The sequence below is a fragment of the Lepisosteus oculatus genome, chromosome 21 (genome assembly GCF_040954835.1).
Source record: "Lepisosteus oculatus isolate fLepOcu1 chromosome 21, fLepOcu1.hap2, whole genome shotgun sequence".
Lineage (NCBI taxonomy): Eukaryota > Metazoa > Chordata > Actinopteri > Semionotiformes > Lepisosteidae > Lepisosteus > Lepisosteus oculatus.
The window spans coordinates 16,343,405-16,370,776 of NC_090716.1; the positions used below are offsets into that span (position 1 = coordinate 16,343,405).

Genomic DNA, 27,372 nt, shown 5'->3' on the forward strand with positions numbered 1-27,372 from the left:
GCCAAGCAGCATCGCCAACGCAGCATCACTTTCTCTTCCACACACGTCTCTCTGGGTGTTTGGGATCGTCAAACACGCTTTGCTTCAAGGACTTACTGGGCACTTTAGTGTCAGGGTTAGGGTTTATGGATCACAGTCTAAATTCAGTTTTATTGTGTCATTTTAAGGACCAAGCTACCCAGCCGTGTTGTTAAACCCTATTCAAAAAATGGCTGAGATTCTTGGACCAGTTAACTACTAAATACCAAACAGGCCTAGATGAAACCAAAAATGGCCTCCCATTGTTTGTAACATTTCTTATTTAATAATAATAATAATAATAATTGCTTACACTTATATAGCGCTTTTCTGGACACTCCACTCAAAGCGCTTTACAGGTAATGGGGACTCCCCTCCACCACCACCAATGTGCAGCATCCACCTGGATGATGCGACGGCAGCCATAGTGCGCCAGAACGCTCACCACACATCAGCAATTTTAAATTTTAAATTTTATTTAAAATTCATACTGAGAGTAAATGCTCCTGGGGGTGGAAGGTTTTTTTTTAACTGACAGATGATTAAAGTGCAGTTCAGGTTCTCTTCACTGTGTTTTCTGTTTCCAGAATGGAGTTGCGAGGAGTGTCGGGGTCAGCCCTCTGCTGCCAGCCAACAGGCTCATAGCAAACTAGAGCTGCTTCTGCGAGAGGCCCCAGAAACACCGGTTTAGACAGAAGAGTTTTTAATGTGTGCTGCTTTTTAATACTCCTAGACAAAAACCGAAACGCTTGGCTCCTGTTAGATCAGTATTTCATGATGCACAATCCCACTTTTAAGAAAATGATATTGAGAGTCTTTGCATTCACTAACCACTCAGGTTCAACTCTTGTGGATTTTAATGCCAAACTAGTACGATTAGAGCTTTTACCAACACATTTATTTTAGACTGTCCAGAACAGAGTTAGGGCTTTTAGTTTTCACCTGTTAGCTGTTGTTCATTGGCAAATAATGCCAGTTGTGGAAAAAATAGTTTTCACCACTACAGGAGTTAGTTAAAATCAGATTCCAATAGGTACCTAAAAGGCATCCCAGAAAAATTATTCAGAGTAGATTAATCCCACCACAACAATTCTGTTCATACTCACCCAGTTTTAACCATTGCAGATGGATAGATGGAACACTACATGCCCTGAGGGGAAAGTGGAGGCACAGAAAAACAGATTTCACTTCATAGTAGACTGATATTTTTCTCCTAAACAAAAGTACAGAGAAACTTGAGCCCTCAACACAGCTTACCAATTGTTTAATTTGAGTTCTCATTGTGCTTACACACCTTGTACAAATAAATTATTGACCAAACCAAACTTTAAAAAGCGACCAGTGCCGTTGTGTGTGTTTTTATCATAGCCAGTGCACACTGGGTCCGGGAGCCCTGGGGGACCAAGCCAGGCCAGGTGGCTCGTGTGCTGTTCCCCAGGGTAGGAGAAACATCTGCACAGCAGCGGGTATCTGGGCTTCCACTCCCCACCTGAAGACACCCTTCTGGAAGGGCTGGAAATGAGGGCGCCCTCTGCTGGCTGTTATGAGTCACGTCAGGGCGACTTGGTCTCTGTTGCACGTCTGTCAGCAGGCACTCCACCATGTGCACTGGCTCCTCGAAACAGAAAGCCTTCTGAGAGATGAGGAGGTACATGAGCCAGATCAGTAAGAAACAAACCCATTTAATGGACAGATGCATGCTATGTATTAAAATAAAGAGGAATTAGGAATATTATATTATTGGTTTTGAGTCCAGTTCATAGGAACCGAAAATATTTTAAGATGCATATAGTTTACTGTTTATAGGAGTGGGAATGATCCATTAAGTAATCAGGAATGCAATGGATGTAGATGCTTCATAGAACCAGCAGGGGTCATATTTGTGAAGCTTTCGTCTCTCCTGGAGATGAAAAAATGAATAGCAATTTGTCTTTTTTACCGTGCTTTGACACAGGCTCATCTTCATTTTGAACAGCATATAGTTCACTTGCTCACTTGCTCAAAGATCGCAGGCAATTTCCCTAAAGGTGTTGAGGAGGAGGAAGAAGAGGAGGCCTATCAAGCTCATTATGTTGCTACTACTAATATATTATGAGGATTAGCTACCATTGTTTTTACATGTACAAAGACTTAATTCTAATAATTTTAGTCATGGAAGAAGAGAAAAGGCCATATATTTTAATAAATCATTGACCTCTAATTTACATTATACTAATATGTTGGGAATCCATGTTGTACAGGAATTCTTTATAATAAATTTATTTTAATATTATTAGAAGAAGTAACTGCCAGAGCTGGAAGGCTGCCTCAGTGAGGAAACTGCCTGTGCAAGATGATTCATCAAAATCTAAAAATGTTGCAGAATATCCACTTTCAGTGTATTAATTACAACTAAGAATGTTAAGAGGACTGTGTACCTGCTTAACCAGGAATTAGAATGAAATTATTAAAGGCATTCAGGAATTGTCTGTCAGTTCTTGGGTTTCAAGGCATTGACGTGCTGCTGTTGTAGTGCAATTTGAAGCTGCCAACAGCAGCTGTCACCAGGCCTGAACTTTTTGAGTTCAATTAAGACCAGTGATGGCTTATCTGGTTTGTCAAGGATCCACAAGAGAAGGATTCAAGGTCACAACATACTGTACTGCGGAGCACTGTAAGCAACTTGCTCTCCTGGGGTTTCAAAATCTTTCTTGATTTACAGTAAGTACACGGCTGTTCATGTAAAAATTTATAAAGTGAAAACTTAATGATTTCTGATGTAACATGAGAAAGGATTAGATGTACCAAAATGTGGTTCATCAAAATCTGGCCAGGTTGCTGGAACATATTTTTTACTGTAAACCAATACACACTTACCCTGAACGAAGAAGACCTGACTAGACCTGGACATTTCAAAGCAAAACAGAGGGTGGATGGAAACCATCACTTGGCTGTCTGGCCCCCTGTCTGCCAGCCTTTTGTTTGGCTAAGCAACTGAGGCGCCTGTATCTGCCAATACGTTCTTCAGGAGTAAAATCACAAATCCTTTTCTCCCGCATCGTTTGTCTTGATAATTACCAGGGAGCATGCAGGCTGCTTGATCCCGAACGGCCTGAGGAATGTGAGAGTAAACAGAAACACATGCACACAGTTCCAGGCGAGGGCTGGGTCCTGGAAATGCGGGCCATCTTGTTTGAGACTCCTGGCACACGAGGTGCTGCGCAGTTCACTGGCCAGACTCTGGAGCAGGTCCTGGAGTTGTCATTTTCCCTTAGCCCTTAGTGAGTTAACTGATCATTAGCTTAATTGAACCATTTGAACACTTTGCAAAGGTCTTTCGCTGTTGATAATTTAAAGAAACCTGGAGAACCTGGAAAGTCTGCTGGATAGTGGCTCTCAAGGACTGGAGAGGTGGTTGCTGGATGCTGCACCTTGTTGATCAAAATGCTTCTACAGCTCTGAATAACCTTCCAGTACTGGGGCTGGCCAGGATGTACTGTACACTATGGCTGTTGCCACATTCACGGCTCTTCACTGCCTTAACAACAGCCTTCTCTGCAAGTACATTGATTCTGATGGTGGAGTCAATGACCGGTTGAGTTCATTTCACATTATAGTTCAGCATTACAAGAATTAGTGACGCCATGTTAGTCAGCAGCACTGCATGAAAATTCGGGACACAATCACACTAAGAAGCTGTTACTTGAAGCTGAAATCTTAATTTTAACGAAACACAAACCAATCGTAGGCTGCTGTTAATTTTACTACACCCCCCCCCCCTTTTCGAGAAATGCCCTAGGATTTTCAATGATGACAGAGAGTAAGGTCCTCTGTTTTAAGTCTCGTACGAAGGACGGTATAGTATAGTGAACTACTGCTGCGTCCTGGCCAGGCTCACACCTGCTGAGCTTCAGTGGGTTGCCGGCTGTATGCAGCTTTAGCCAAAACTGACTTTATGATTCTGCTTCCAGGCCAGAGGTACAACAGTTAAACCACCAGCTGACTATAATTCCTGTAACTACTGTATATACAGAAGGCTTTAGTGTCTAAACTGAGTGCTCAAAGTGGCAAAATAGCAGTGCAAAGTATAATTACAGATTCTTAAACATGTGGGGCCATATTTTTAGAAATTTTAATTGTTGCTCCAAGCAATAGCCTTTAAAATGTATAAAATCAGGGGTTTTAATATCTAAAAAACCTGCTGAAGTCAGGCCAAAGGTTTCATTTTTCAAAGAAGTCTAGGAATTTAAAGAAAGTCTCAGTGGTTTTTCCAAAAGGCCAATTGTGCAAAAACTTCCTTACTGGATGTCTGACACATCGTTTCATTCTTTGAATTTTCTGAAGCCTGTTCTCTGATTCTTCCTGTCTGCTCTTCAGTCTTTAAAGCCGGAAGCAAAGTAAGATAAGCATAAGTTCTGACATGATATTCCAGTGTAGACTAAATGTAATCAATGACATGTTTACACCTTTCTTCATCAAAGAAACATCTGGGTTTTATTGTTCATTTCAGCACCATGTCATTGACACAGAATTCTTGATGCTGACTTAATGCTGATTTAATTTGAGAGTGTTGATGTTTAACCTTTTCTCATGTAGAGAGAAAATCAATTCAACGGGTTTGCTGTGAAGAGCTGCTGGACCACACACAACAACGGCCCCTTCCTGATGTTCTTGCACTAGAAGTCTATCTTGCTAGAAGTTTGTTAAATATGTTGCTTAGGCACTGTACCAATTTCCTATACATAGAACTAGGCAGAATTATGATATTAATGGTAGCCAGCCCGACCATTAAAAGCAACGAACACTTTGCATATATATTCCTATAGTTAGTCCAGCCCAGGTACTGTTATAAGATCCAATGCAGATAAACAATTTCACTTCAGAATGATCACATTTGGAATTTCGGTGTGGTAAGGGAAAGTGTAAGAGGCTTCTCCAGTCTTCTCATTTACAGTACCTAATGTTTATCCTTAAGTGTTCATGACAGAGTGGAATATCCTCCTGGCATTGTTGGAATTCCCTTGCTTGAAATGTTACAAACTGCCATACAGGGAGGTGACATATGGAAGGATGTTAATACTGCCTTTATTTCCCTATTATTGAAAAAGGCAAAGGTCATACACTCTGTGCATGTTATCACCCTGTGTGCTAAGGTACTACTGCACTCCTAGTAAAGGCTCATCAGCCCAGATTAGCACGCCTTGTTCTGACAGGTTTTATTATAGGGCAACTAATAATGTTTGCAGCCGCTTGTACACTGTACATGCAGCTACAAATGCTGCCTTTCCCTGTGCTGTTCTTTCATTGAAAGGCAAGAAGGCTACATTTCACTGGCTCAAGGGGGAATATCTACAGTTGGTGTTGGATTATATTGGCTTCGGAACAGGATTCATCAATATGGTAGAGGAAAGCAGCTGATGTCAATAACAGGCAATATGTGTTCTTCTCACCTTATTTGTAAGGGCACTCATGCCTTGTCTTAAGAGCTCCAAGCTCAAGCAATCCATTGAACTATTTCTACCAACAGTCCTCAGCATTGTGTATTCCTCTATGCTGATTTATTGCTGTTGATAATGTTCCCCAGTTCCTGCTTCAATGTGTTCAGTACTCTATCACTTCAATTAATTGGTTAAAGTCCAGATTTTTCCATCTTTACATTTCACAGTGGAGAGAACCATGTTACTTTTTAGTTGCTTCAGATACCTTGGTATTGAGCTGCATTCTTCTGTAGAAGCAGAAACACACTAAACAATTTTTACGATTATGTTTTAAACAGAAAGGTGTTGACAGGAACAGATGGACACATTTTCACTTAAAGCTTCCATGATAGAAGTGAAGAAATAATGATACTTTGACTTTCACTCCCTTGGGCCCACAGCAGTGATTTATTTAAATACCTGCAAATGTACTCAAAGGAAGTTGTGTAATGTAAACCGATACCGCGCCAAATAATCTTAATCTTTTAAGATTAAAATATGTGATGAAATGTTCCTGAAGGAAACTGATGTGACATAAAAATCCAGTGTTAACTGTGTGACTGAAATTAACAATGTGGCATTGAGATCAGCTTTGTTTGAGGCAGGTATGTAGTCTGCGTGAACATCTGGAAGCTCAGATGTCTCATTAAGCCAAGAGTGTGTCATGTGATTATATAAAAGATAACATAATGAGGAAGCAGACAAGACCAGAGATCAGAGAGTCAGACAAATCACAGGAAAGGCAAGCAACTAAAAAATAATACACACCGTAGTTTTAAGGAAGTTCAACGTGAAGAATTAAATACTGTATAGCTGAGTTTCCAAGAATCTGATTCTGTTTCTTGAACTTCAATTCAAGATCTGGTTTGTTTAAACACTAGGATCTGCAGTGATGGTATGACACACTAGAAAAAAAAAAGATTTAACAAAACTTTATGGTGGTTACTCATCGATCCATCCATTTTCTAACTGCTTCATCCAATGAAGGGTCACTGGAGTGCCGGAGACTTTCCCAGCAGCCAACTGCAGGGCACACACAGACACAGACAGGCACACAGTCACACCAGGGCCAGTTTTCCCAAAAGCCAATTACCCTACCAGTATGTCTTTTGTCTGTGGTCACAGGAAACCAGAGCAGAGGTCAATTACAGCATAACAGGGGTATTTTCCACTGAATAGGAACTTGCTACCATTGTACCCATCCATAAAAAGGGTGAGAAAAACCAAGCAACTATAAACCAATAAGAACATAAGGATACAAAAACAAGAGGAGGCCATTAGGTTGGTCAAGCCTGTTTGGTGGTTAGTTCATAATTGATCCAAGAATCTCATCCAGCAATTTTTTAATGAAGCCAAAGTATTGGTTTCAACCACATGGCTCAGTAGCTTGTTCCATACTTTCACAACCCTTTGATTAAAGTGCTTCCTATTCTCACTTTTAAATGCTCATCCACATAGTTTCCACTTAAGTCTTCTGGTTCGTTTCACCATTTATTTGGAAGAAGTCCTGATTTGACTCTGCTGATGCCTTTGAGGATTTTGAGCACTTGTATCAAGTACGCTCATAGTCTTCTATAGCACACAGCTCTGTTGTTTCAGCCTGTCAGTGTAGGACAGTCCCTTAAGTCCAGGTGCAATCAAAATAATTTGTGATTTGTCATGATGTCCTTTGCAAGATCTCCACAGAGCGTTTTACTTAATTATGTTGTAGGCAACATTTTTTTTTAATGGCAACAGCACTTTCTCAGTGTCCTACACTGACAAGTGTAGTAAAAAAAGAACTGAATCATTTTAGCCTTGGACCCACTGGTTTATGAGGAGATCTAATTCAAGTATTCAAAATCATTGACAGTCTTACCAATGGGCTCCTTAGAATCAGCAATGAAACAGAAACAAGTGCTCTTCAGCGAAAAGACTGTCCTTTCTTCACATTAAACAGTCAGTGTTTTGTTTTTGGTCATCTTTTTTGTCTTTCAGAAACATAAGCCTCCAGCACCTTTCTGACCTTTGTAATGTTGGTCTTTCCACTGAGCAGCCTTCACACAAACATGATGTGCACCCTGTAAAACACAAATTCAAGCATACATCTTGGTACTGTACATCATGCAGGGCCTGAAGCAGATGCTCCCACAGCAGGCTTGTGTACTACACCACATGGTGAGGAATAGTTTTAGGAAAACCAAACTGTTAACTGTTGCTGAGAACTGCTTAGATAGGTGCAGAGCTCTGTAACATTAAAATTATTGGTATGAATGTTGGCGTATTAATGACACTCCCACTGTGAGTCAGAAAAAAAGAATAAAAAAAACAGGCCAAACATGAAAAGCTTGTATAATCATCAGCTTGTCTCTTTCCTCCTAGCAATAATGCAATAAACCTTATAAATGACTGGCTGACACATAAGACTGCCTGACACACCTGACATTTATTGGTGGCTTTCAACACTGCAAAGCTGCAGGTATGTGAATCTGACGAGTCTGGGTTCACCCACTGTATGTAATAAGGCAGTACATGCTTTTGAGCTAAAAATAGTTATTTATTTCCAGGTGTGTGTTTTTGAGCTAAACTAGGAAATGCAAGCTATGCAACATCCAATTTTAACCTGTATTTAAATATTACTTCTCTGTGTACTATTGAGCCAGAAGCAGCATGAATAATGTGCATCATAACTGTAATTGCCTGAGCTACTGTTCACTGCTCTGCTTCCTCAGGGATGACATTTGCAAACATGTGCATCCTTGATTAACAGTCTAAGGGTTTGATTGTTTTGGGAAACGTCACCTCTTTACATTCATTAGTACATAAGACTATTAACACTATGAAGCCCTTTTCACGGATGTTAATTATTTTGTACTGGCTCAAAACATGGGGGCTCTTCCTCTCTTAGTTCTGTTTTACAGGATACGCTTTGAATACTGTGTGAACCATAATAATTATTGCTTTCCTGAAGGGTGTACTTGGCATTCCTGGCTCTGTCTTCTCTAGGTTTAGCACATTTCATTGAGAGCAAGAAATATGTCTCTATGGGAGTGTTCAGGTCTACTAATAGTTTGGTCAACTCTGGTGCCTCCCAGGGCCCCATAATGGAATCTCTTGAGATCTCTTGTTAATTACCCAAGCATGACATGACTATAGCTGTACAAATCTGTAACAGGCAGGTAGCCTATTGACCTGGCCATCCAGATTTCCTGTTGTCAGGTGTGTTAAGTAACTGGTAAGAAGATGCTGCGATCACACAGCAGGACTCTGCGAGAGAACGATGATCAGACGATCAGAAAGTCAATGGATCTTTGTGTAAGCAAAAGAATAAAGTACTGATTTGCTATTGTCGGCCATATTTTTTTCTACCATCCTCTTACATTATTGCATAGCTGATGTTAAATTTTGGACATGGCACAATCGTTCAGAACTTATGAGTAATAAGACCAAGGTCATGCTACAGGAAAGTCCTTATGGACTGCAAAAAGCAAGTGAGCCAGCTTTGTTAAATATGATGTGAAATAGCGAAAGTGGCTTTAAGAAAAAGCCATGTATCCATAAGCACACCTGTGCTAATTGAATAATTGGCATCCAGTGAGTGTGAGATTCCCCATTAGGAAGAGGAGCAAATTGGATAGGCTCTGAGTCAATTTAGCTACTCCCCTGGACTAATGGGAAAGCCAGGAGGAAATAGGTTTCTGTTCTCAAGGAGGAGTTCTCAGTAACCACAGTTTATGTGGCTTATAGGCTTGTGGCACTTGAAAAGCAAGTCTCACGAGAAAGAACTCAGGCTGCACTGAGGGGCATTATGGCTGTGCTGAGAGATTTGTTTGCCAGGTTCTATGGAGTAGATGTGTTCTGCAGAAAAATGGGTCTGGCCTGCTGAACCAGGGTTGATGGTTGGTGTTAGCACCTGTAAAGGTAGCAGTGCATCTCTTCCTCAAAACTGAGAGTAAAGGGAGTCCAGATGGTCCTGTGTCCTTACAGGTTGTACCATCTGCAGACAGATGTGTGGTCTGGGTGAGTGTGAGAGAGAACAACCCGGCTGCTGCAGTGAGGTGCAACTTGTAAATAATGAGGGCAGAGAGGGATCCCTGGCCAAACAGGATCAACTGGTATAGTTAACAGTGCAGAGTGAGGGGTTATTTGTGAGGGCATGCACTTGGGGAAGATGGTGGGTGAAGTTGAAAGTGCAGCTGATTGAGTTAAAGTGGGTAAATTAGTGAAGAAAAGTAGGAATTGGTGTGATTGGGTGACCTGGAATAAATTGCAAAGAATACTCCTGTGTGAAGGGTGATGATACAATGTTAATGAAAGATCTTAGTGAGTAAACCCTAAGGAGAGAGCAATAAAACAAAAGATCATGCAGACTGCCCCAAGAGGCCCAATGAAACCAATCAAAACAATGGCTGGGAGCTTGAAGGGGTTCCACCCGAGACTGAATACCAGCTCACTAACAGTGCCAGAGGGTTGCCTTCGCTTTATAAACATGCTGCGTGTGGGCTGCTTTTATTACACAATTATTATTTTACTGTCTATGACTGTCTAAGCTTTTACTGTATAACCGGGTTTTGCTCTGAAATTTTAAGGGCTATTTTTTATGCCACCAAGATACCTTTCCTTCCTCTCAGGAACAACACTGAGTTTTGTTTTGTTAATGGTTGCTGTAGAAAAACTAGTACAAGCTTTTGTTTTGTCCAGGCTTGACTACTACAGTACACTGTCTTACTTTCTGGCTTGTCAAAGAACGCCATAAGAACACTACTAGGCTTAAAACACAGCAGCTAGAGCTCTGGATTAGACTCATTCTAGTCAACGTATAACCCCTGTCTAGAAATTCCACACTGGGCTTCTGTTGAATTTCACATAGACTTTAAGATATTGCGCTTGACTTTAAGGTCATAAAAGGCATCACACTCATTTCTGACCTACTGACAATTTACAGCTTTGTACACTCAACAAGATTGTACTCAAGGGTACGAAGGCTTTTCTTGCTGTGAGGGGAAGGTGTAGATTTTTTTTTTTATTGTTCAAGGCTGTTGGAAGAATCTGTGTTTCCTTACTATAGTGGTGAGAATATTATCTAGCCATGTTGGTTTGTGTGCATTAAGTACCTGTTCTCCTTAAGGATAATCTACACTACAAGGGTTTTAAAGCATTTATTACCTGTAACTGATGTCCTTCTGTCTTTCCTGTTACACACTCATGATTTTCAACATTTTAATACACGCTGACAGCTTCAGCAGTGCAGCTGAATGCCAGGCTTTGCATCATGTTCAGTTTTTTTTTCTCTGTGTTTCAGGTCTAGCACATAGACCCCTACGTGTGTTACATGGAGTGTAAAAAATTAGCTATGCAATGCAATATTCTCTACAGGTCTTGCACATCTAATCCTGAATACCTCAGTATTGAATGTCGCCCTTTTTACCAACCGAGGCAATTTACGTCTGTTACGATGACCGCTGTGTACTTTCACCCGCGTGCTGATGCGAGCTGTACAGCGTCATCAGCAAGTATGAAAACACGTGTCCGGACGATGTCTCTATCGTGGCGGGGGACTTATAAAAGTATACAAAGGTGGTCACATCCTTCATCGGTTACTGTGTGGACAGATGTGATCCTACCAGGAGGATCTGGATAATATCCCAATTAGAAGCCTTGGAAGAACAAACACAATCGCTGCAGACTTAAACTGTGGTCTGCCGCCTTCCAATCAGGTGATAGAGAATTGTATAAGAGATCCAGATATGACCTGGAGAAAGCCATTAAACTGGCAAAATAGGAATGAAATAAAAAACAGCTTGGGGCTAACTAAATGTGCATGTGGCAGTGCTTGCAGGCTATTAGAAACTACAGGGGCATCACCAGCAGAATTTCCTCCACTGAAGCATCTCTACCCGATGAGCTGAACACCTTTTTAGCTGCTATCAAGGCTCCCAGTGAACCAGGGGACTTTGTGTTACAGTTCTCTGAACATGAGGTGTGTGGAGCCTTTAAGAGAGTGAAAACCTGTAAAGCAGCCAGCCCAGATGGCGTCTCCCCTCATGTCCTTAAAACCTGTGCATGTCAACAATCTCCTGTATCTCTCTGTCCCTGTCAGTTTGTACCAGAGTGCTTGAAGAAAAGCACAGTTGTGGCACCGCCCAAGAACACCAAGGTAACTTGCTTGAATGATTACCACCCAGTGCTCTCACTTCAGTGGTCTTGAAGTGCCTGGAAAGCCGAGTATTGTCTTATATAAACTGCTATATTCCAGACTTATTCAGACAGATGGGGCACCTATGTTAGGATACTGACAGATACAGATTACAGCTCAGGCTTTACTGCAATTGTTCCTGCCAAGCTGGTCCCAAAATTCAGGAATCTGGGCTCTGGACTTCCCGATGGGCAAACCTCGGGTGGTGAAATATATTGCAAACAATATCTCCTCTACAGTGATCCTAAACACTGGAGCTCCCCAGACTGCTGTCTCAGTCCTAGGCTGTACTTGTTGTTCACATACAACTGTATAGCCACTTACAGCAGCAACAACATGATTAAGTTTGCAGATGACACCACTATTACTGGTATTATATTACATACTATTGTTTATTTAGTTTTATAATAATGATTTGAAGTTATATAGCACCCTTTTCCCCAAAGAATCCCAAGCACTTTACATACAGTATAGGAAGAATTCGGCTCAATCGATATAATATGCAACAGAATAAGGAACTATGCTGTCAGAAGAGTGAAGAGGGAACCTTTGACTAGGCTCGATGGAACATGTCCAAGATGGAATTCAGCCAGGTCACTAGGGTTAACACCCCCTACCCTTACAAACAGAGTCGTAGCATATTTAATGACCCAGTAGTCAAGACCTGTTTAAAGCACAATATGCCCTTTGTGTAGTTCATGTAGGAGAATGAATACTTTTGCCTTAGACTGCATATTTGTTTAATTTATTAGTTCTAGAACTTAAACAAAACTAGTATATTATACAGTATGGACATTATCTGATATGCAATAACTATTATTAAGAATTTTAATAATTATAGTATTTTATATGTATTCTATCTTTAACCCTACATAAACCCTATTTCTTATTCTGCTGACATTTTCATATTATTATTCATAGGCTGAAAATAATAATTTCTTCCTTTAGAGTTCTCCACTGAAAACCTTCCCTCCTAAACTTTAGATTAGTAGCCAATGGGGCAAACTAACATATTTGCTTCCTATCATTTCAACTTCTAGTAGTTTATTTATCTAAAGATCCATGTGTCAATATTGGAGGTCTTTGTGAGTTTTTCTAAAACAAATGAACCACATCATGTCTTTTTGAGAGTACAACACCTTAAAGCTTTTAGATCTTCTTTGAATATCCTTACAACTATTTCCAGCAATACCTAATCAAACAATGATCTTTCAGTGAGATACACCTCAAGGCTGACTCATGTCCCTGATCTTTAAACAATGTTGTTGAAATCCAGACTATACACTGTACGTCAACAAAGGATTTAGAAAGAAGATTCGATGACAGATCACTTGGTCAAGATTAATGTGAAAAATGTTCAATTAGGATGGCAGTGGGTCCTGACGGTGTCAGCTCTAGGGTGCTAAAGATTTGTGTGGACCAACTGGGTTCAGTGCTGCAGTACATCTTCAACCTGAGCCTGAGATTAGAAAGAGTTCTGGTGCTCTGGAAGACATCTTCCCTGATGCCAGTACCCAAAAAGGGGCACCCTAAAATCTTGAATGACTACAGACCAGTGGCACTGACATCACACCTAATGAAAACTCTGGAAAGGCTTGTACTGGACCACCTCAGAACCCTGGTGAGTACAGCACTGGACCCCCTGCAGTTTGCCTACCAGTCACACCTGGGAGTGGAGGATGCAGTCATCTATCTGCTACACAGAGCTAACTCTCACCTGGAGAAGATGGGGAGCATTGTGAGAGTTATGTTCTTTGACTTTTCCAGTGCCTTTAACACCATCCATCCACCTTTACTGAAAGATAAGCTAAGGGCGGTGCAGGTGGACACTCCCCCGGTGTCCTGGATCATAGATTATCTGACCTGCAGGCCACAGTACAGTATGTACGGCTACAGAGCTGTGTGTCCGAACAGGTTGTTAGCAATACTGGGGCTCCACAGGGGACTGTCCTTGCTCCATTCCTGTTCACTTTTTACACCTCTGACTTCAGGTACAACTCTGAAGCATGTCATCTGCAGAAGTTTTTGGATGACTCTGCAATTGTGGGGTGTATTAGAGAGGGGAGGGAGGAGGAATACAGAAGCTTGATTATCAACTTTGTAGAGTGGTGTCATCTTAACCATCTCTAGCTAAACACCAGCAAGACTAAAGAAATTGTTATGGACTTTCAAAGGAATAAGTCTCAGGAATAAGTCTCAGTCTGAGGACATAGAGGGGGTGCAGTCCTACAGGTACTTAGGGGTACACCTGGATGATAAGCTGGAATGGTCTGGTAACACTGACGCCCTGTACAAGAAAGGTCAGAGCCGACTATTTTCTTAGGAGGCTCAGGTCCTTTGGTGTGTGTGGAACAGCCATCTTCTACGCTGTTGTGTGCTGGAGCACCAGCATCATGACAAGAGATGCAAATAGGCTCAATAAACTCATCAAGACGGCTGGCTCTGTGTTGGGGTTGAGTCTTGACCCCCTGGAGGTGGTGGCTGAGAGGAGAATGCTGACCAAGCTCACAGCCATCATGAACAACACCTCTCATCCACTTCATGACACTGTTATTAGGCAGCGGAGCACTTTAAGCAACAGACTGCTCCAGCAATGGTGTTCAAGGGAACATTTTCGCAGGTCTTTCCACCCGGTGGCTGTCAGGGTGTATAACGCTGCCCGAGGCTAGGACTGTTAGCCCTTCATTTGCTTGTCTATGGACAGCAAGTTGCACCATTGCACTTTTTTTTGGACACTCAATCTGTATATACCTATGCACATTTTGCACATATTTTATTTTTACAATGACTATTGGCATATTTTGCATACACCTATGTATTTATTTTTATTTATTTTGTATTACTTTACGAATTTTAATTTTTCATCTATTCTGGGCTGCTGTAACACATAAATTTCCCTTCGGGATCAATAAAGTCTTATCTATTTATCCCTGTGTGTTCCACTTTTATTTCTTGGACAAAAATTGAACCTGGTTTCCTCCCATAGCCCAAAAACTGTTTAGTTGGCTAACCAGCAGCCTATATCGGGATGCTGTATGCAGATAAAGCTGAGCTCTCAAACAGCCTTCTTTAGGCTCAAAGTCAAAACAGAATTAATATTTCCTTGTTCCTTTGCAGCACACACTGACACAGCTGCCTACAAGAATGCACTTAGAAGTATTACAATTATGCAGCTGATTACACCAGTTGTGTATCTCTGAATACAGGAGCAACAGAACCCCGAACTCTAGGCCCCCCAAGAGCTGAGTTTGAGACCCCAAATATAAAGAGATCAGTGTCTCCCTGGAAGAGACCAGCGTCTTCTGTTCTGCTGCTCATTCTGGACTATAGTAGAGCCCGGCACAGCGTAAATTACAATCCGTCACAGACCGTTGATCTGCTTCACCTAACTCTGTAGTTGGTGTCTCGCACATAAGGACTTAAGCATTACTGTTGAGTGTTCAAAAAATAAAACGTCCAAAGGCTGATGCTAATATTTCATTAAGACAGTGCTGAAAACTTACCCATTTGTGGCTTCAGTATAGTCCAGCCATTTCCAGCCTCAGCTTTGTCCTTGAAGGCTGCCTACAGTTTAAGCGAGAGGATGAGAGTGAACAAAGTGGAGACAATTCACGCAAAAAGCTTACAGAAGTTATACAAGTGTCCCGGGTAGCGCCACACTTTCAAAACTGTAATTGTAACTATTTTTTGCACGTTTACGGTTATATACTACTGCACTGTAACACAGGACAGAAGCTTGCACTACAGTACGTTGTAATAAAAGCCACTTTCTGCCAAAATACCTTCTGTTATTTGTACTGCTTTTGAATTTTCGTTATTAAAAACATAACACATTTTAGATACCTTTAAGAGAGCGGTGCTGACTGTACCCAGCCTGAATCTCTGTATTGTGCCGCAGTGTACAGGTAAGCTGTTTTTCACGCTTACACCTTTAAATAAAGTGGTTCTGTACCGACCACGCCCACTTATTTTCAGTGGCCATTTACGTTAGTTAAAGGAAGCCCAGCCCTTGGTTGAATTAAAACACACATGCGGTAAGAAAAGTTGCACTGTGAAAAAAGTGTTATGATATGGTTGGTTCTTTATCCCTGATTTGTTTTTTGCAATGAAGCAGCAAACCACTTGTTACCTCTCTTAACATGTAACGGTAAGTTAAAAACAAAAGTCTAATTATCATTACTTTTTCAAAAATGCTTTATTTCGTTCACTGCCAACGGAGACGCATCAAAGCCCGGGAGACTGATTATTTTCAATTAAAGAAAACTGAGCCATACTTCTTGCCTTTGAATATCCGTTTTCGCTGCGTTGACTGGAAATTCGTTTTCTTTAAACAAGCACGATTAAGGTGATTGACTTTTTTTGATTTACTGATGGAAAATTAAAGATTTAGCTATTATATGTTACAATCGGGGGAAAAAACTACTAAACACAACTGCGCACGACTTTCTACGCGAAAAAAAGTCTTCAAACACTTAGCAGATTTTCAAAATGTATTGTCTCGTTTTAGTTAAAATTTAGGCAGTACTTTAATTTTCTTTGCAAAGTGTAATTTATTATTATTATGCCTGTTCCCATTCTGGAGGGTAAGGTTGTACTAAGAAAAGGCGATGAATTCTGAGGTTTTAACGACACTTCTTTTCCTGTACAGAATAGACGCTTAAGAAGGACTTCGCCAAGGGTACTGTCACCTACTGCTTTTGGACAACCAGAGTCGTTAATTCCATTCAACCGATATGTCATCTCCTACCTCTAAAAAGAGGAGCACATGGGTTTTTGGAAGGAGGAACTCGGCTTCAAGGAAGGGCGGACCCAGCCGGCGGCCGTCGGGGCTGGAGATGTCCGAGAATGTGGGCACCCCGTCCTATGAGCCCATGCAGTCGGGGTTACAGCCGGAGAGCGGCAGCGGCCCCGACAACAAACGAGCCGGCCCCGGCTGCCACCCGGAGGTCGAGATTGCTGTGGATGGCTCCCACCCGGTTCCCCCTCACCCCGGGGTGAGTTTCGACCCCAGGATGTCCGTATATAGTTGCAAGCGCCCCCTGTTTTCGCGGACCAACATTCAAGGACGAGTTTACAACTTTTTGGAGAGGCCAACTGGCTGGAAGTGCTTCGTCTACCACTTCACTGTGTGAGTCCACTGTCTTGATCTTTGGGCTGTGGGGAATAAGGGTTAAACTGACGTACAGTCTTTTCATACTGAAAAGGTTTTTGGGGGGACGCGAACTCGCTGACTTGTTTATTATCAGTAGTATTGTTATTACGTGACCAAACGGACCAGAACGGATAACGCGTTTGATACTCCGTTCTCGCCTATCGCACGCTGAAATGCGTGGAGCTGGTTCAAGGGCATTTTTAAGTTCTGCTAGTGCAGCGGTTATACCCCTCTCAAGCATACAGTACATACGCCTTTTCCAACCCTGTGCGGACCAACCAGGACGTTTAGAACAAGGGTTTGCCTTGTAAATTGTAGTCTGAAGTACAAGACCCAAAAACATCAACCAAAGGATTTTACATAGGGCTTTATTTGTGACTTCAAACATATAACGATTTATATAGTACTATTTAATCAATTCATAAGATAGTATTGATCGAGTTGAAAATGGGTTGTTTTGAAGGATCGAAACGAATTGATGGAAATATTATATCCGCAACTATATACGTTAACTTTGGAACAATCTGACATTCTTGACCCTAGATGACTTTATCTCAAATGAGACCCTCAAACTAAGTCGTGATACAAATAATCTTGGCGCATATAATTTTGGTTCTTGATGTTGTGTGCCTCACCGAAAGAAGTGGGTTCATACAGTTTTTTCTCCTTCTAAGCAGGTTTACGATATTTGATTTAAAAGTTATTTCTCGAATGTTCTGTTAATGTTTTGCTTGGCTGACAAGGGGAATGTCTTTTTGTGCATTTCACAGAGCAGCTGAGTTTCAGATGTGTTTTGTGTTTCCTGTTTTGGTTGGTTATGGATTGGCAATATGCTTTGAGATGAAACAGGAAAGACCAAAGAAGTTCATCTAGGTAGAGCCAGAGTATGGTGCTATAAAACGCAGACTTGAATATAACAGCTTTATTAAACCAATTGGGGCATCACTCTCGTAGAAAAAGCCGGAAGACTGACTTTGCACTACTGTAATGTGCACACAGTGTCCTGAAGCATTATGAGATACCTGTTGTACTGTATGTATTAAAGTGTTTTTATATTTCAGCTTTTCAGTTATTGTATGTGTACAGTTTATATCCAGGGTGTTAGGCACCCGTGAGAGATAAGTAATACGTTTATTCCATGCTGAAAACAGAAGAAAGAAAACACAACATTGTGTTTCCTTCTCTTTTCAGCAGGAATAAACCTTTACTTGTTCCTTTGCAGCCTGCGCATGCTGACGCAGCTCCCCACCTGAACTGCTTCTACCCATGAGAGATGATGCATCCTGTCAGTTCTGGGTGGAGGTGTGATAGGTGGCAAAGAGCAGCAGGGTGGCTCAGGGGTCAGCATTGCTGCCTCAGCGCTGGGGCTCTGTGTTCAGTTCCAGATCTGGGGTGCTACCTGCCTGGAGATTGTATGATCTCCTCCTGTTCGTGATGTGTTTCTTCTGTGTGCTCCAATTTCCTCCCACAGTCCAGAGACATGCTGGTTTGAGTGTGTGACTGTGTCTATATCGGTATCTGCCCAGCAATGGACTGGCGTCCTGTCCAGGGTGTACCCTGCCTTGCGCCTGCCTCTTGCTGGAATAGACTTCGGCTCCCCTGTGGCCCTAATTTGGATGAAGTATTTAGAAACTGGATGGGTGTGTAGGTGGCAAAATTATTCTATGTAAAACAAATGATGGTATTTTGATGGATCATTCGCAAGGGATGATTCTCGAGAAAAACTCAAGAAAACTGAAATGTGAACTTTCTGGCTGATTCAGAAATTAGTTTTGGATTTTCCTTCATGGGGTGGATCTGGAAGATCAGCGTTTGACCGAGGAAGCGTTCCAAGCACTACAGGACAGCCCTGTTGTTGAGCCGTTCGTGGAGAAGATGGAAAATGGATGAGAATTTTAAAACCCAACAGAACAAGCTGAATCCATAATTTATTAGATACATAGTCTGTAAATTATCCTTTCTGTGCTGACAGTGATACAGTCATTCATATAGTGACCAATGAAGTTAACAATTTAATTATCTTTATCTTAAAGTCCAGTTCTTCAGTTGCAATTCTAGTTTCTATGGAACAGTGATTTCATTTTTTTCCACAAAAACTCCTAGCACAAGTAAAACGAGTCAAAATGATATTGCACATCTCAAAATAACCTGTTGTTAACCTGGTGCAAAATGCATTTTTTTAATGATTTCATTTGTTTCATTATTTGATATCAGATGCAGTTGATGCTATTGGTGGATTTATTACAAAATAAACACGACAATTTATATTGTATCAGTCATGCATATTGATTCAGAAATGTAATGGTTACTGATAGGGAAAAGCTAACAAAACACATTCTAATGTTTTCATTTCTTTGTCTAACATCATAAGTCTAACCACTCTGTCCTCATAATATATAACCTCTTGTGTCAAAACTAGATTCTTAATGGTCAGTTCTCAGCGACAAGGCTTTCTTTCACTGAAAAAGAAGCAGCGCTCATCATTTATTTTATTATTAAGTTTAAAGCCGTGGACTTCTGTGAACAGGCTTTATGCCAGTAAAAACAATTAACCTTGAACAATCTGGTCCAGAGAGCAGTTTACATGTATTCATATGGTTTATGTAGAGTACTTATTAGAATTCTGTAAACAGTTGGTAGAAAGAGAATTTAAGTGCTCTTTAGAATGTAGAGAATACTTTCCACGAGATTGATGTGATCCGTTTACCACACCATGTGAAAGAGCCAGTGAATTCCTTTGTTTGCCCATAATACGGTGTTATTAGTGTATTGACATTGAGATTATGATGAATAATTTAATGTTTACTCCTCATGATGTCATATGCCCCCTAACGTTATTTCTGTCAGCACCTTTTGAGTTCATCTGCAGTTGGTAACAATGTGATTATCCGCTTGTAAGCCCTGTCAGATGACGCTCTGCGTTTTCCTACAGGACCTATTTCATTTATCGCGGGGTGGTTACTGTGGTTACTGAACATTGCCGTTCACCACTACGAAAAATGAATCAAACCCGGGCTCAGCCAGTAAAGATGTTAGTTCAGAGAGCGGGTTGAGACCCCTGAACCCAGGACCATGTTACTGGTTTGTGTCTGGGTTCTAGCAGCAGCTGGGTCTAACCAGGATGTCTGACACTATCACAGAGAGTTGCGGCCGGGGCTGGTTTGATATGGGTTGACTAATGTTCTCTCAGCTTTTGACTTCTGGGACCAGCAGGAGTATAATGAGAGATTGTGAGCTACTCCAGTGCTGGTACTGCGTGACGGATTCAAATGGCTCATACAGGGTGTGTTGGCTCATCACGCCATCAGACCATTCTCCCTGCGTGGTACAGGGGCTGTAGCTAACGTGCTGTATCATGAAGGTTTTTAGATGCAGATCCTTCCTTGCTTGCCACTAGTGGTGTGTTAACTGAGCATGAACTTTTCTTTCCTGGGCTAGACAGATGGATGCACCGACTGAAATCGTCATTCTGTAGATTCATGATGCATCGCACATACAAGCCAGCAACTGAACATTCAATTTTGTTTTTAAAAAGTTAATTTTTAGTTAGAGCTGTCATGATGAGGACTGTTGTCTCCCTCTTAAGGCAAGCTTTGTCATTTTTGCTTTGCAAGCATGGAGGATTAGTCTTGTCTGTTACTTTCCTGCTCCTTGTGTGGCAAGTTGTCCTGTAAAAGGACTTTAATAACCACAGTCCTGCCACTAGGAGCTTCCAAAAAGGACACATCAAAGATGTAAATGAGTTTCACACCGTTTGTATTAGTTATCTTCTCACATGGGTGGGTTCTTGGTATGTTTTTTGTGCACAAAGGTGTCTGGGCCAGTCCATCGCCGGGCACACACACACACACCAGTATGTATTTGGACTGTGGGAAACTGGAGCACCTTGAAGAAAACCGCGTGATGAACTCCACACGGACAGCTCCCCAGGTCTTGAACGGAGCCCCGAGTGCCAGCGCTGTGAGGCAGTGGTGCTGCCCTGCATCACTGAGTCGCCCTCAAGATGATGCTTGTCTCAGCCAGAAGGAGGAGCTTACTGTCGAGACAGGCACTACTCAAGGTGGGAGAAAGGGAAATGGCACAAGGCTTGAGCAAAGTCAGCACAGGGTTTTCACCTGTGAAATCAAGGCAGTTTGGGGAGATGGCAGCATTTCGATTGGTTCATGTACTTTGTTTTTTAGTTAAGGGGAGCAGCATCCTCAAAGGCGTTTTAAAAATGGAACATGTCTGTGAATAAATGGGACCATTTCTTGTAACAAAGGAAATGCTAAGCTCTTCCTTTCCACAAGAGAAAACATGACACTCCCAATACCCTCCCCCACCACTGTTCCTGGTCAGTGCCCACGCACAGCCCCCACTTCACCTCTCCAGTTTGCCCCCACCCCTTCACTCAACACACTTCCAGAACCCTGGGCTGTCATTACAGATACACAACCATTTCTTGCTGTATACTGTATGTAAATATTAATTCTGTGCCCTCCTTTCCAGCTGGACTGGTAATAATAAATAGCGATGCAGTTTCAGCTTCCGCTCTCTGGTTCATCGGATAATCCAAAGCAATATGTGCCAAAGAGTTTCAGGATGACTGTGAAGAGGATATTACCAATACACCTTCCAAGAGGAAGAGTTTCACGTGTAACATTCAGTTTTAGCTCATTAACCTTTGGTTTAGATGTGAGGGCAGTGACTTAAATCATTTCTCCAGTTAACAGAACACAGTAGCTCTTGAAACCTGAGAATCACAGTGGGCTTGAATAGCAGTGCGTCACGCACGCAGTCCGGTCCAGAGCTGTACGTGAGGCTTCTCCGAGACACTGCGTGGACTGTCAGGCGTGGATGTAGGTGTGGAAATTGCCTGCCCATCGCTATTTTTGAAGGATGATCATTTTCACAGCCCTGAAAAGAGGCATTGTTTGATATGATGTTGAAAGTGAATGGCTGAGCTAATTGCCGTGCTTTTGAATGGCTGTGTAATGGTTGTGACATAAAGAAATGACATAATTTCACTCAACCTTTGATTGTTAGGTCAAGTTTTCTTTTGAAATTATGGGAATTTAACACCCGTTCTCTGCAAGTGGACCCATTCACCATCTTGATTAGGAAACTAGAATCCCTACAATGGATTAGACTTAGTCTCTGTACACCCACTGGATAGATCTGGAATGCTTGTGGAAGTTGTACTAAATTTAAGACACATTATCCGTCTGGAAACACTCCACGGTGATCGTGCTGAGAAGACGTAATCCCTTCTTGCTGTTTATAGAAGTGCACAGTAAGGTCTGATTCCTGTACACCTGATGAGCTAGAAAGCAGTGGTTCTACAAGTGGGGGGGGATTTTTTCCCTTGAGATTTTGAGCGTGTTTTGGACCGTGCCCGAACCGTGAAGAGCTGGACTTCACACCTGGGTAAAGATCCTTTGCAGGGCACACACATACTGTAGGCTTATGGGGGTAATTTATTTAAACTGGGGAGCGTGGGTTTGGATTATGGCAGGAAACTGGAATCCCCAGAGTAAATGTTGGGAGAACAAGCATGCTCCACACAGTCTGGACTCAGTCCCTAAACCCAGGGCTCTGAGGCATCAGCACTGACAGCCACTGTATTTCCTCTTATTGGGTATCCTTTCTTTTTAAAAACTATTGTACAACGTAGTGCATGTTTGCTGATACTGTACCTGTGGTTAAGCAGGCCTCAGAAGCAGCACAGATTTCCTGAGCAAAACAGAAATAGAAAGTGAAGCCAGAGAATGTTTTGAATGGTTGCCATACCTGCTCAGGGCAGACAGTATCTTGGGGAGAACAGGAGATAGCAGGCGGCTATTGTTGGCAGCTTCTCTGGTGTTTTGAGTAGATCGTTTGCCTTGTCCTGCCACCCTGTGACTTCTGGGTGTTTGAATGGAGGTGCCAGTAAACAGGACTGTCCGATAAAGGGCAGCTGAGAGTCTCTGCACAAGTCTTGTGCAATTCACTGTGCACTTGACTGCAAACAGTGGGGTGTTTCAACATGAGAAGCTGGTGAGATTTTCGATGTTGTAATGTGTCCTTCAGCATTTTTTCTACCTTTCCTTTGAAGCCAAAAAACACTTTTCTAAAAAACAGTTCTGCTTTATTGCACTGTAAAGATAAGAGCACCGCTGTCTCCTGGAAGACCAGTATTGTAATAATAGAAGGGAAAATCTACACTGATGTGTTTTCATTGTACAAGTAATATTGCTCCCTGGGGTAACAAAATCCTGGGATGAAGTCATAGCTAATTAAATCAAAATAACAGGTTCTCAGTGTTTAGAATTTAAGTTGTCAAATTGCCTACATTTTTATAATATTCAAATTGACACAATTTTAATTAATACGTGAATAGCAAATGATATGACTAAGCTCACCCACATAATAATGAAGGATGCATAGTTGCTCTAGACATGATCAAAGGCCCTCTATCTATGAAAGAAGTTGCTCAGTGTTTTGTGACTGTCAGATTACGTTCTGGAAGGCAGAGGGTCACCATACTGGAACAAGACTGTCACAGCTGTCTAAATCATCTACATAATAATCCTTCTCACACCGCAGAGGCTACAGCACAAGAAAGAACTCGTGCACTAGCAGAATGGCTGCATGAAAATGAAAGGTGCATGCTTGGAGGCTGCTCAGGGGTGATACTTTCTGTTGGTGGCAGTAAGAGCAGTGAAGTGTTTGTTCCTACATATGAATACAGGTATTTTTGGCAAACCTAATGGAAGATGGAAGGGTGAAAGTCATGTTTAGCGTTGCTTTGATTATTGCATTAGTGGAGCCATCCGGTGGGTTGGTGGAAACCTTATTGCTCGGGGATGCATGGACAAAATCCTTGAGCTAGACAACGCACAACCACGCAGTACTCGAACTAAAGGGACTTCATGGAAAAATGTCAAGATCTAGCTGTGGCCAGCCTTTTCTCCTCTCCTCAAGCAGAATACAGTTGGCAGCAATTTGCCAATCCTGCCAACAAGAGAAATCCTTGATGAGTCAGTCTTTCCCAGCTGGCTACACAGGAAGCGCAGGAAGAGGGTGGAACATCCCACAGCAGTCTGTGCAGGGGCTGATCAAGTACTGTGTAGACCTCAACACTACCGGAACTGTGCTAATGCTCACGGAAGTCATACTGGCTTTTCAGTCCATTGTCAGTCTGTCTGAGGGCAAAGTCCAATTGTTGGTTGTGTCCAGGTTTGTTGGCTTCTGTGCATGTTTGTGTCTGTGTGTGCTTTAAGATGAACTGGTGTCCCGTCCAAGATGTATTCTGCCTTGTGTCTGTTGCTTACTGGGTTAGGGTCTATGTCTAATTGATAAAGTGGTTAGAAAATGGGTGGATGGATAGCAGGTTGAGTTATGTCTGTTGTATTACCATCAGACCTACTGTATACTCCAGCTAATCTTCCCAAAGCATGATGACTTTTTTTTTTAATTATTACATTCTGGTTTCTTAAAGATATTATCTGCTGAGCATTTCCAGGACAAAGGAGATTTCCTCTACATTCTCTGTAGATTTATAATGCTTTGTGAGGATAGATTGCTTTCATAATTTAAGTTGTAGAATGAAGTGCCGCCTTTTAATTTTGGTGTGTGACAATCTCATTGCAGTTAAAGGCAATTTTCCATTGCCAAGAATCTGTCCAGCCTTATCAGCTGAAGTTCCAGTGCTAGGCATTCCAGATGGATACATTATGCTAATCACTGAGAAGGTCTGATGCTACAGTCGTACTATAAATGCATATGCTGTGTAACCTAAATTTGTAACAATAAAAATGGTCGAAGACAGTTCATGGAGAGACTTACACATGTGTTTTCATTGTTGTTAATACATATTGTGAGCTTAAATATACAGTATAGGTTGGCACAGTGGTCAGCAGTGCTGCCTCTTAGCGCTAGGGCTCTGGGTTCGATTCTAGACCTGAGTGCTGTCTGCATGGCATTTGTATGGTCTCCCCATGTTTGCGTGGGTTTTCTCTGGGTGCTCTGGCTTTCTCCAGCAGTCCAAAGACATACTGCCAGGTTAAGTGGGGAAAACTGGCCCCGGTGTGAGTGTGTGTGTACTGTGAGGGGCTGGCGGCCCATCCAGGATGTGTCCTGCCTTGCGCTCACTGCTTGCTGGAATGGGATCTGCCCGTGACTTTGGGTTGCATAAAGCAGTTCAAGAATGAATGGATGGATATACAGCCTATTCATGTTTTCTTTCTATGCTGTTAAAGGTATTAGCTCCGTGTTTCGGTTTCTTACAAGACTTATGTAGAACTACCACACAGCTATTCTTTTATGAATTGCCAATTGAAATGAGCTGTTATTTCCTTCTCAAGTTCATCTGGTTTTATGTCAAGCTATTGCGTTAGCTGTTCAAGCCTGTAATTCTCTCCTCTTCTATTTCAGTCTGCCTTTTTGTTCATAATATTACCTTCAGCAGACAATAATTTCCCATGGACCTGCAAAATTATTACCACGTCTGCACTTAACACTCATCCTAATATACGGTTTTACAAGCTCAGGAGGGGGGCCCATCACCTGGGCTTCATTCATTTGTCAATTTTTGTTAAACTATCTCCATGTTTTCCTAAAACTTTAGTGACAAAACACAAAATCTGTTATCCACCGTAAACCTAGACTCCCCAAGTTCAATACTTAGTACAGTTTGTTCGGTATTATCTTCTAGTGTGTCATTACACAATTGTTCTAGCAAAGAGTGCGTGTAGTTCCAGCGCTTTGTTTTTTTTTTCAATCCTTCTTTCAACATTCAGAATAGTGGATTGCATTGTTTTTCCTTGCAGATCTATCTCATCTATATAAAAAAAGCTTGTTTGGCAGGCGGAGTTGCTGAAGTCTGTTTTGTTTTAGGAAGTGAAACATTTTTGAAGTGCCTCTGGTGTGCTTTACATTGGCTTTTATGGCTTGCAGAATCTGAGAGTTTTGGGGGTGATGGTGGTCTTATCAACGCTCGGTAGCCTGGTAGCCACTGACTCAGTCTCAGCCCCTGAGCTCTGCAAACTCCTCTGGCGAAGAGCCAGAGCTCGCATTTCTGGAGCCTCCATCTTTGCCATGAAAAGTCACACGACTAAAGAAAATGCTGATTTATCCTGCTGTGGGCTGCTGACTGTTCCTTTCCTGCTCCAGTATGAAACATCCAGTTCGGCATGGTGGCATAGCGGTCAGCATTGCTGTCTAGCAGAGCTGGGGCCCTGGGTTCGGTTCTGGACCCAGGCTGCTGTCGGCGTGGGGCGTGTATATGCTCCCTGTGTTCATGTGGGTTTCCTCCCACAGTCCGAAGACACACTCGTAGGTTATTTGGCCCTGGTGTGAGTGTCTGTGCCTGTGTGTGCTGCACACTACAGACTGGTGTCCCATCCAGGGTGGGTCCTGACTTGCACCCTTTGCCTGCTGGGATAGGCTCTGGCTCCTCAGTCACCCTTTATTGGAGTGGATGGGTGTTAACATCCTTCTTAACTCTGGTTACTTTACCATCCCTCCTCTTTTCACTGCTGCTCCAGTTGTCTCCTGATTCCCTCCAGGGTTCGGAATAGCTCATTCTTTTGGCCAGACTGTTATCCATCAGCCAAGTGCGGTTTAATCCAAAGAATGGCTGTCATATCTTCATACTAACCACTAAACCACATGAAAGCTCATTATGTTAGTGACATTGCCTGCATTTCTTGAAGTGTTGTTTATTATATTGTCATTGATGCTTACTGTTCACATTTCCTCATCTCAGAGAGTGCAGCAGCAGTGCACAGTAACAGGAGCCGAGCCGAACTGAAGCTTGCAGAGTGTACATCTGCTAGCATGAGAACCTCTCGCGTCTTTCATGGGCAGTGGAGCTTTTTTGGCAGCTGGGCAGCTTTTCTGGATCACTTTGAATACTGAAAGTGTCAATATGCCCGTTGATTTGTCAGCACAGTATTTTTACAGCTTGATTTTCTTCCAGCTGAGCCTATAAATGTGTGGTCTAAACCAGTTGGCGTCTCTAAATTGCCCCTCTTATGATTGTGTGAAATACTGCATGGGTGTGTGCACTGTGATGTACTGGCGTCCCGATTGACAGTAGTCTAGATCGGCAACTCACATGAAGACCCTTGGGCTAAATTGCAATGAATATTTGGCATGAATGTGCATCATGTTTAACAAGCTGCAGGCTGAAAGAGGTGGTAACATCTTGAGCATCGCTCCTCTCTGCAGATGAAGTCAGCTCTGGTTGGATTGAGCACACGAGCTGGGGAACGGCTCATCATTTGGAGACCCCATGAGGGGGTGGGGCAGGACGAGCTGGATCGGGGGCGTGACAAGACAGTCCAGTGGCCACCAAGGGGGTTGGGAACTGAGCTAAGGTGCAGGAGCATGTTGTATGTCATACGGATGACTAATAGAGTCCAACTAAAGAAGGAAATCTCTGCAGCATGAGGAAGCAGGAGAGGAACCGCTACACAAGTTCAACACAAAGGCCAAGCATATAAAACTATAGCATAGGCCTTATCTGAAAAAATCACATCCCCTTAATACTTTCAAGGCAGAAAAGTGATGCCTATTAACATATGTAACTCATTCAAAATGCTGACAAT

The 27,372-nt window shown here is 42.2% G+C and overlaps 2 protein-coding genes and 1 long non-coding RNA gene across 5 annotated transcripts in view; 2 read left to right on the plus strand and 1 right to left on the minus strand.

Annotated features, from left to right (window-relative positions):
- Nucleotides 1-1,356, plus strand: part of LOC102683357 (uncharacterized oxidoreductase YjmC-like) — a 20,913-nt gene extending 19,557 nt beyond the window's left edge. Inside the window, exon 11 of the mRNA XM_015338325.2 lies at nucleotides 606-1,356. Within this exon, the coding sequence (XP_015193811.1) occupies nucleotides 606-671 (66 nt within the window). The 3' untranslated portion in view covers nucleotides 672-1,356. The remainder of the gene's footprint in view (nucleotides 1-605) is intronic.
- Nucleotides 1,266-15,559, minus strand: LOC107075800 (uncharacterized). 2 transcript variants are annotated; one of them, XR_011182873.1, is made up of 5 exons: nucleotides 15,493-15,559; nucleotides 15,153-15,213; nucleotides 7,480-7,534; nucleotides 6,243-6,497; nucleotides 1,266-3,109 (listed from the first exon to the last, which is right to left on the minus strand). It is a non-coding gene; the product is annotated as an uncharacterized lncRNA (long non-coding RNA). The 2 variants fall into 2 exon arrangements; XR_001477322.2 differs by having other exon boundaries at nucleotides 1,266-6,497.
- A 114-nt stretch (nucleotides 15,560-15,673) lies between these two features.
- kcnq1.1 (potassium voltage-gated channel, KQT-like subfamily, member 1.1) overlaps nucleotides 15,674-27,372 on the plus strand; it is a 282,710-nt gene continuing 271,011 nt past the window's right edge. For both annotated transcript variants that reach the window (XM_069181428.1, XM_069181429.1), the window contains exons 1-2: nucleotides 15,674-15,796; nucleotides 16,298-16,777. In XM_069181428.1, coding sequence (XP_069037529.1) covers nucleotides 16,383-16,777 — 395 coding nt within the window. In that variant the 5' untranslated portion in view covers nucleotides 15,674-15,796; nucleotides 16,298-16,382. The remainder of the gene's footprint in view (nucleotides 15,797-16,297; nucleotides 16,778-27,372) is intronic.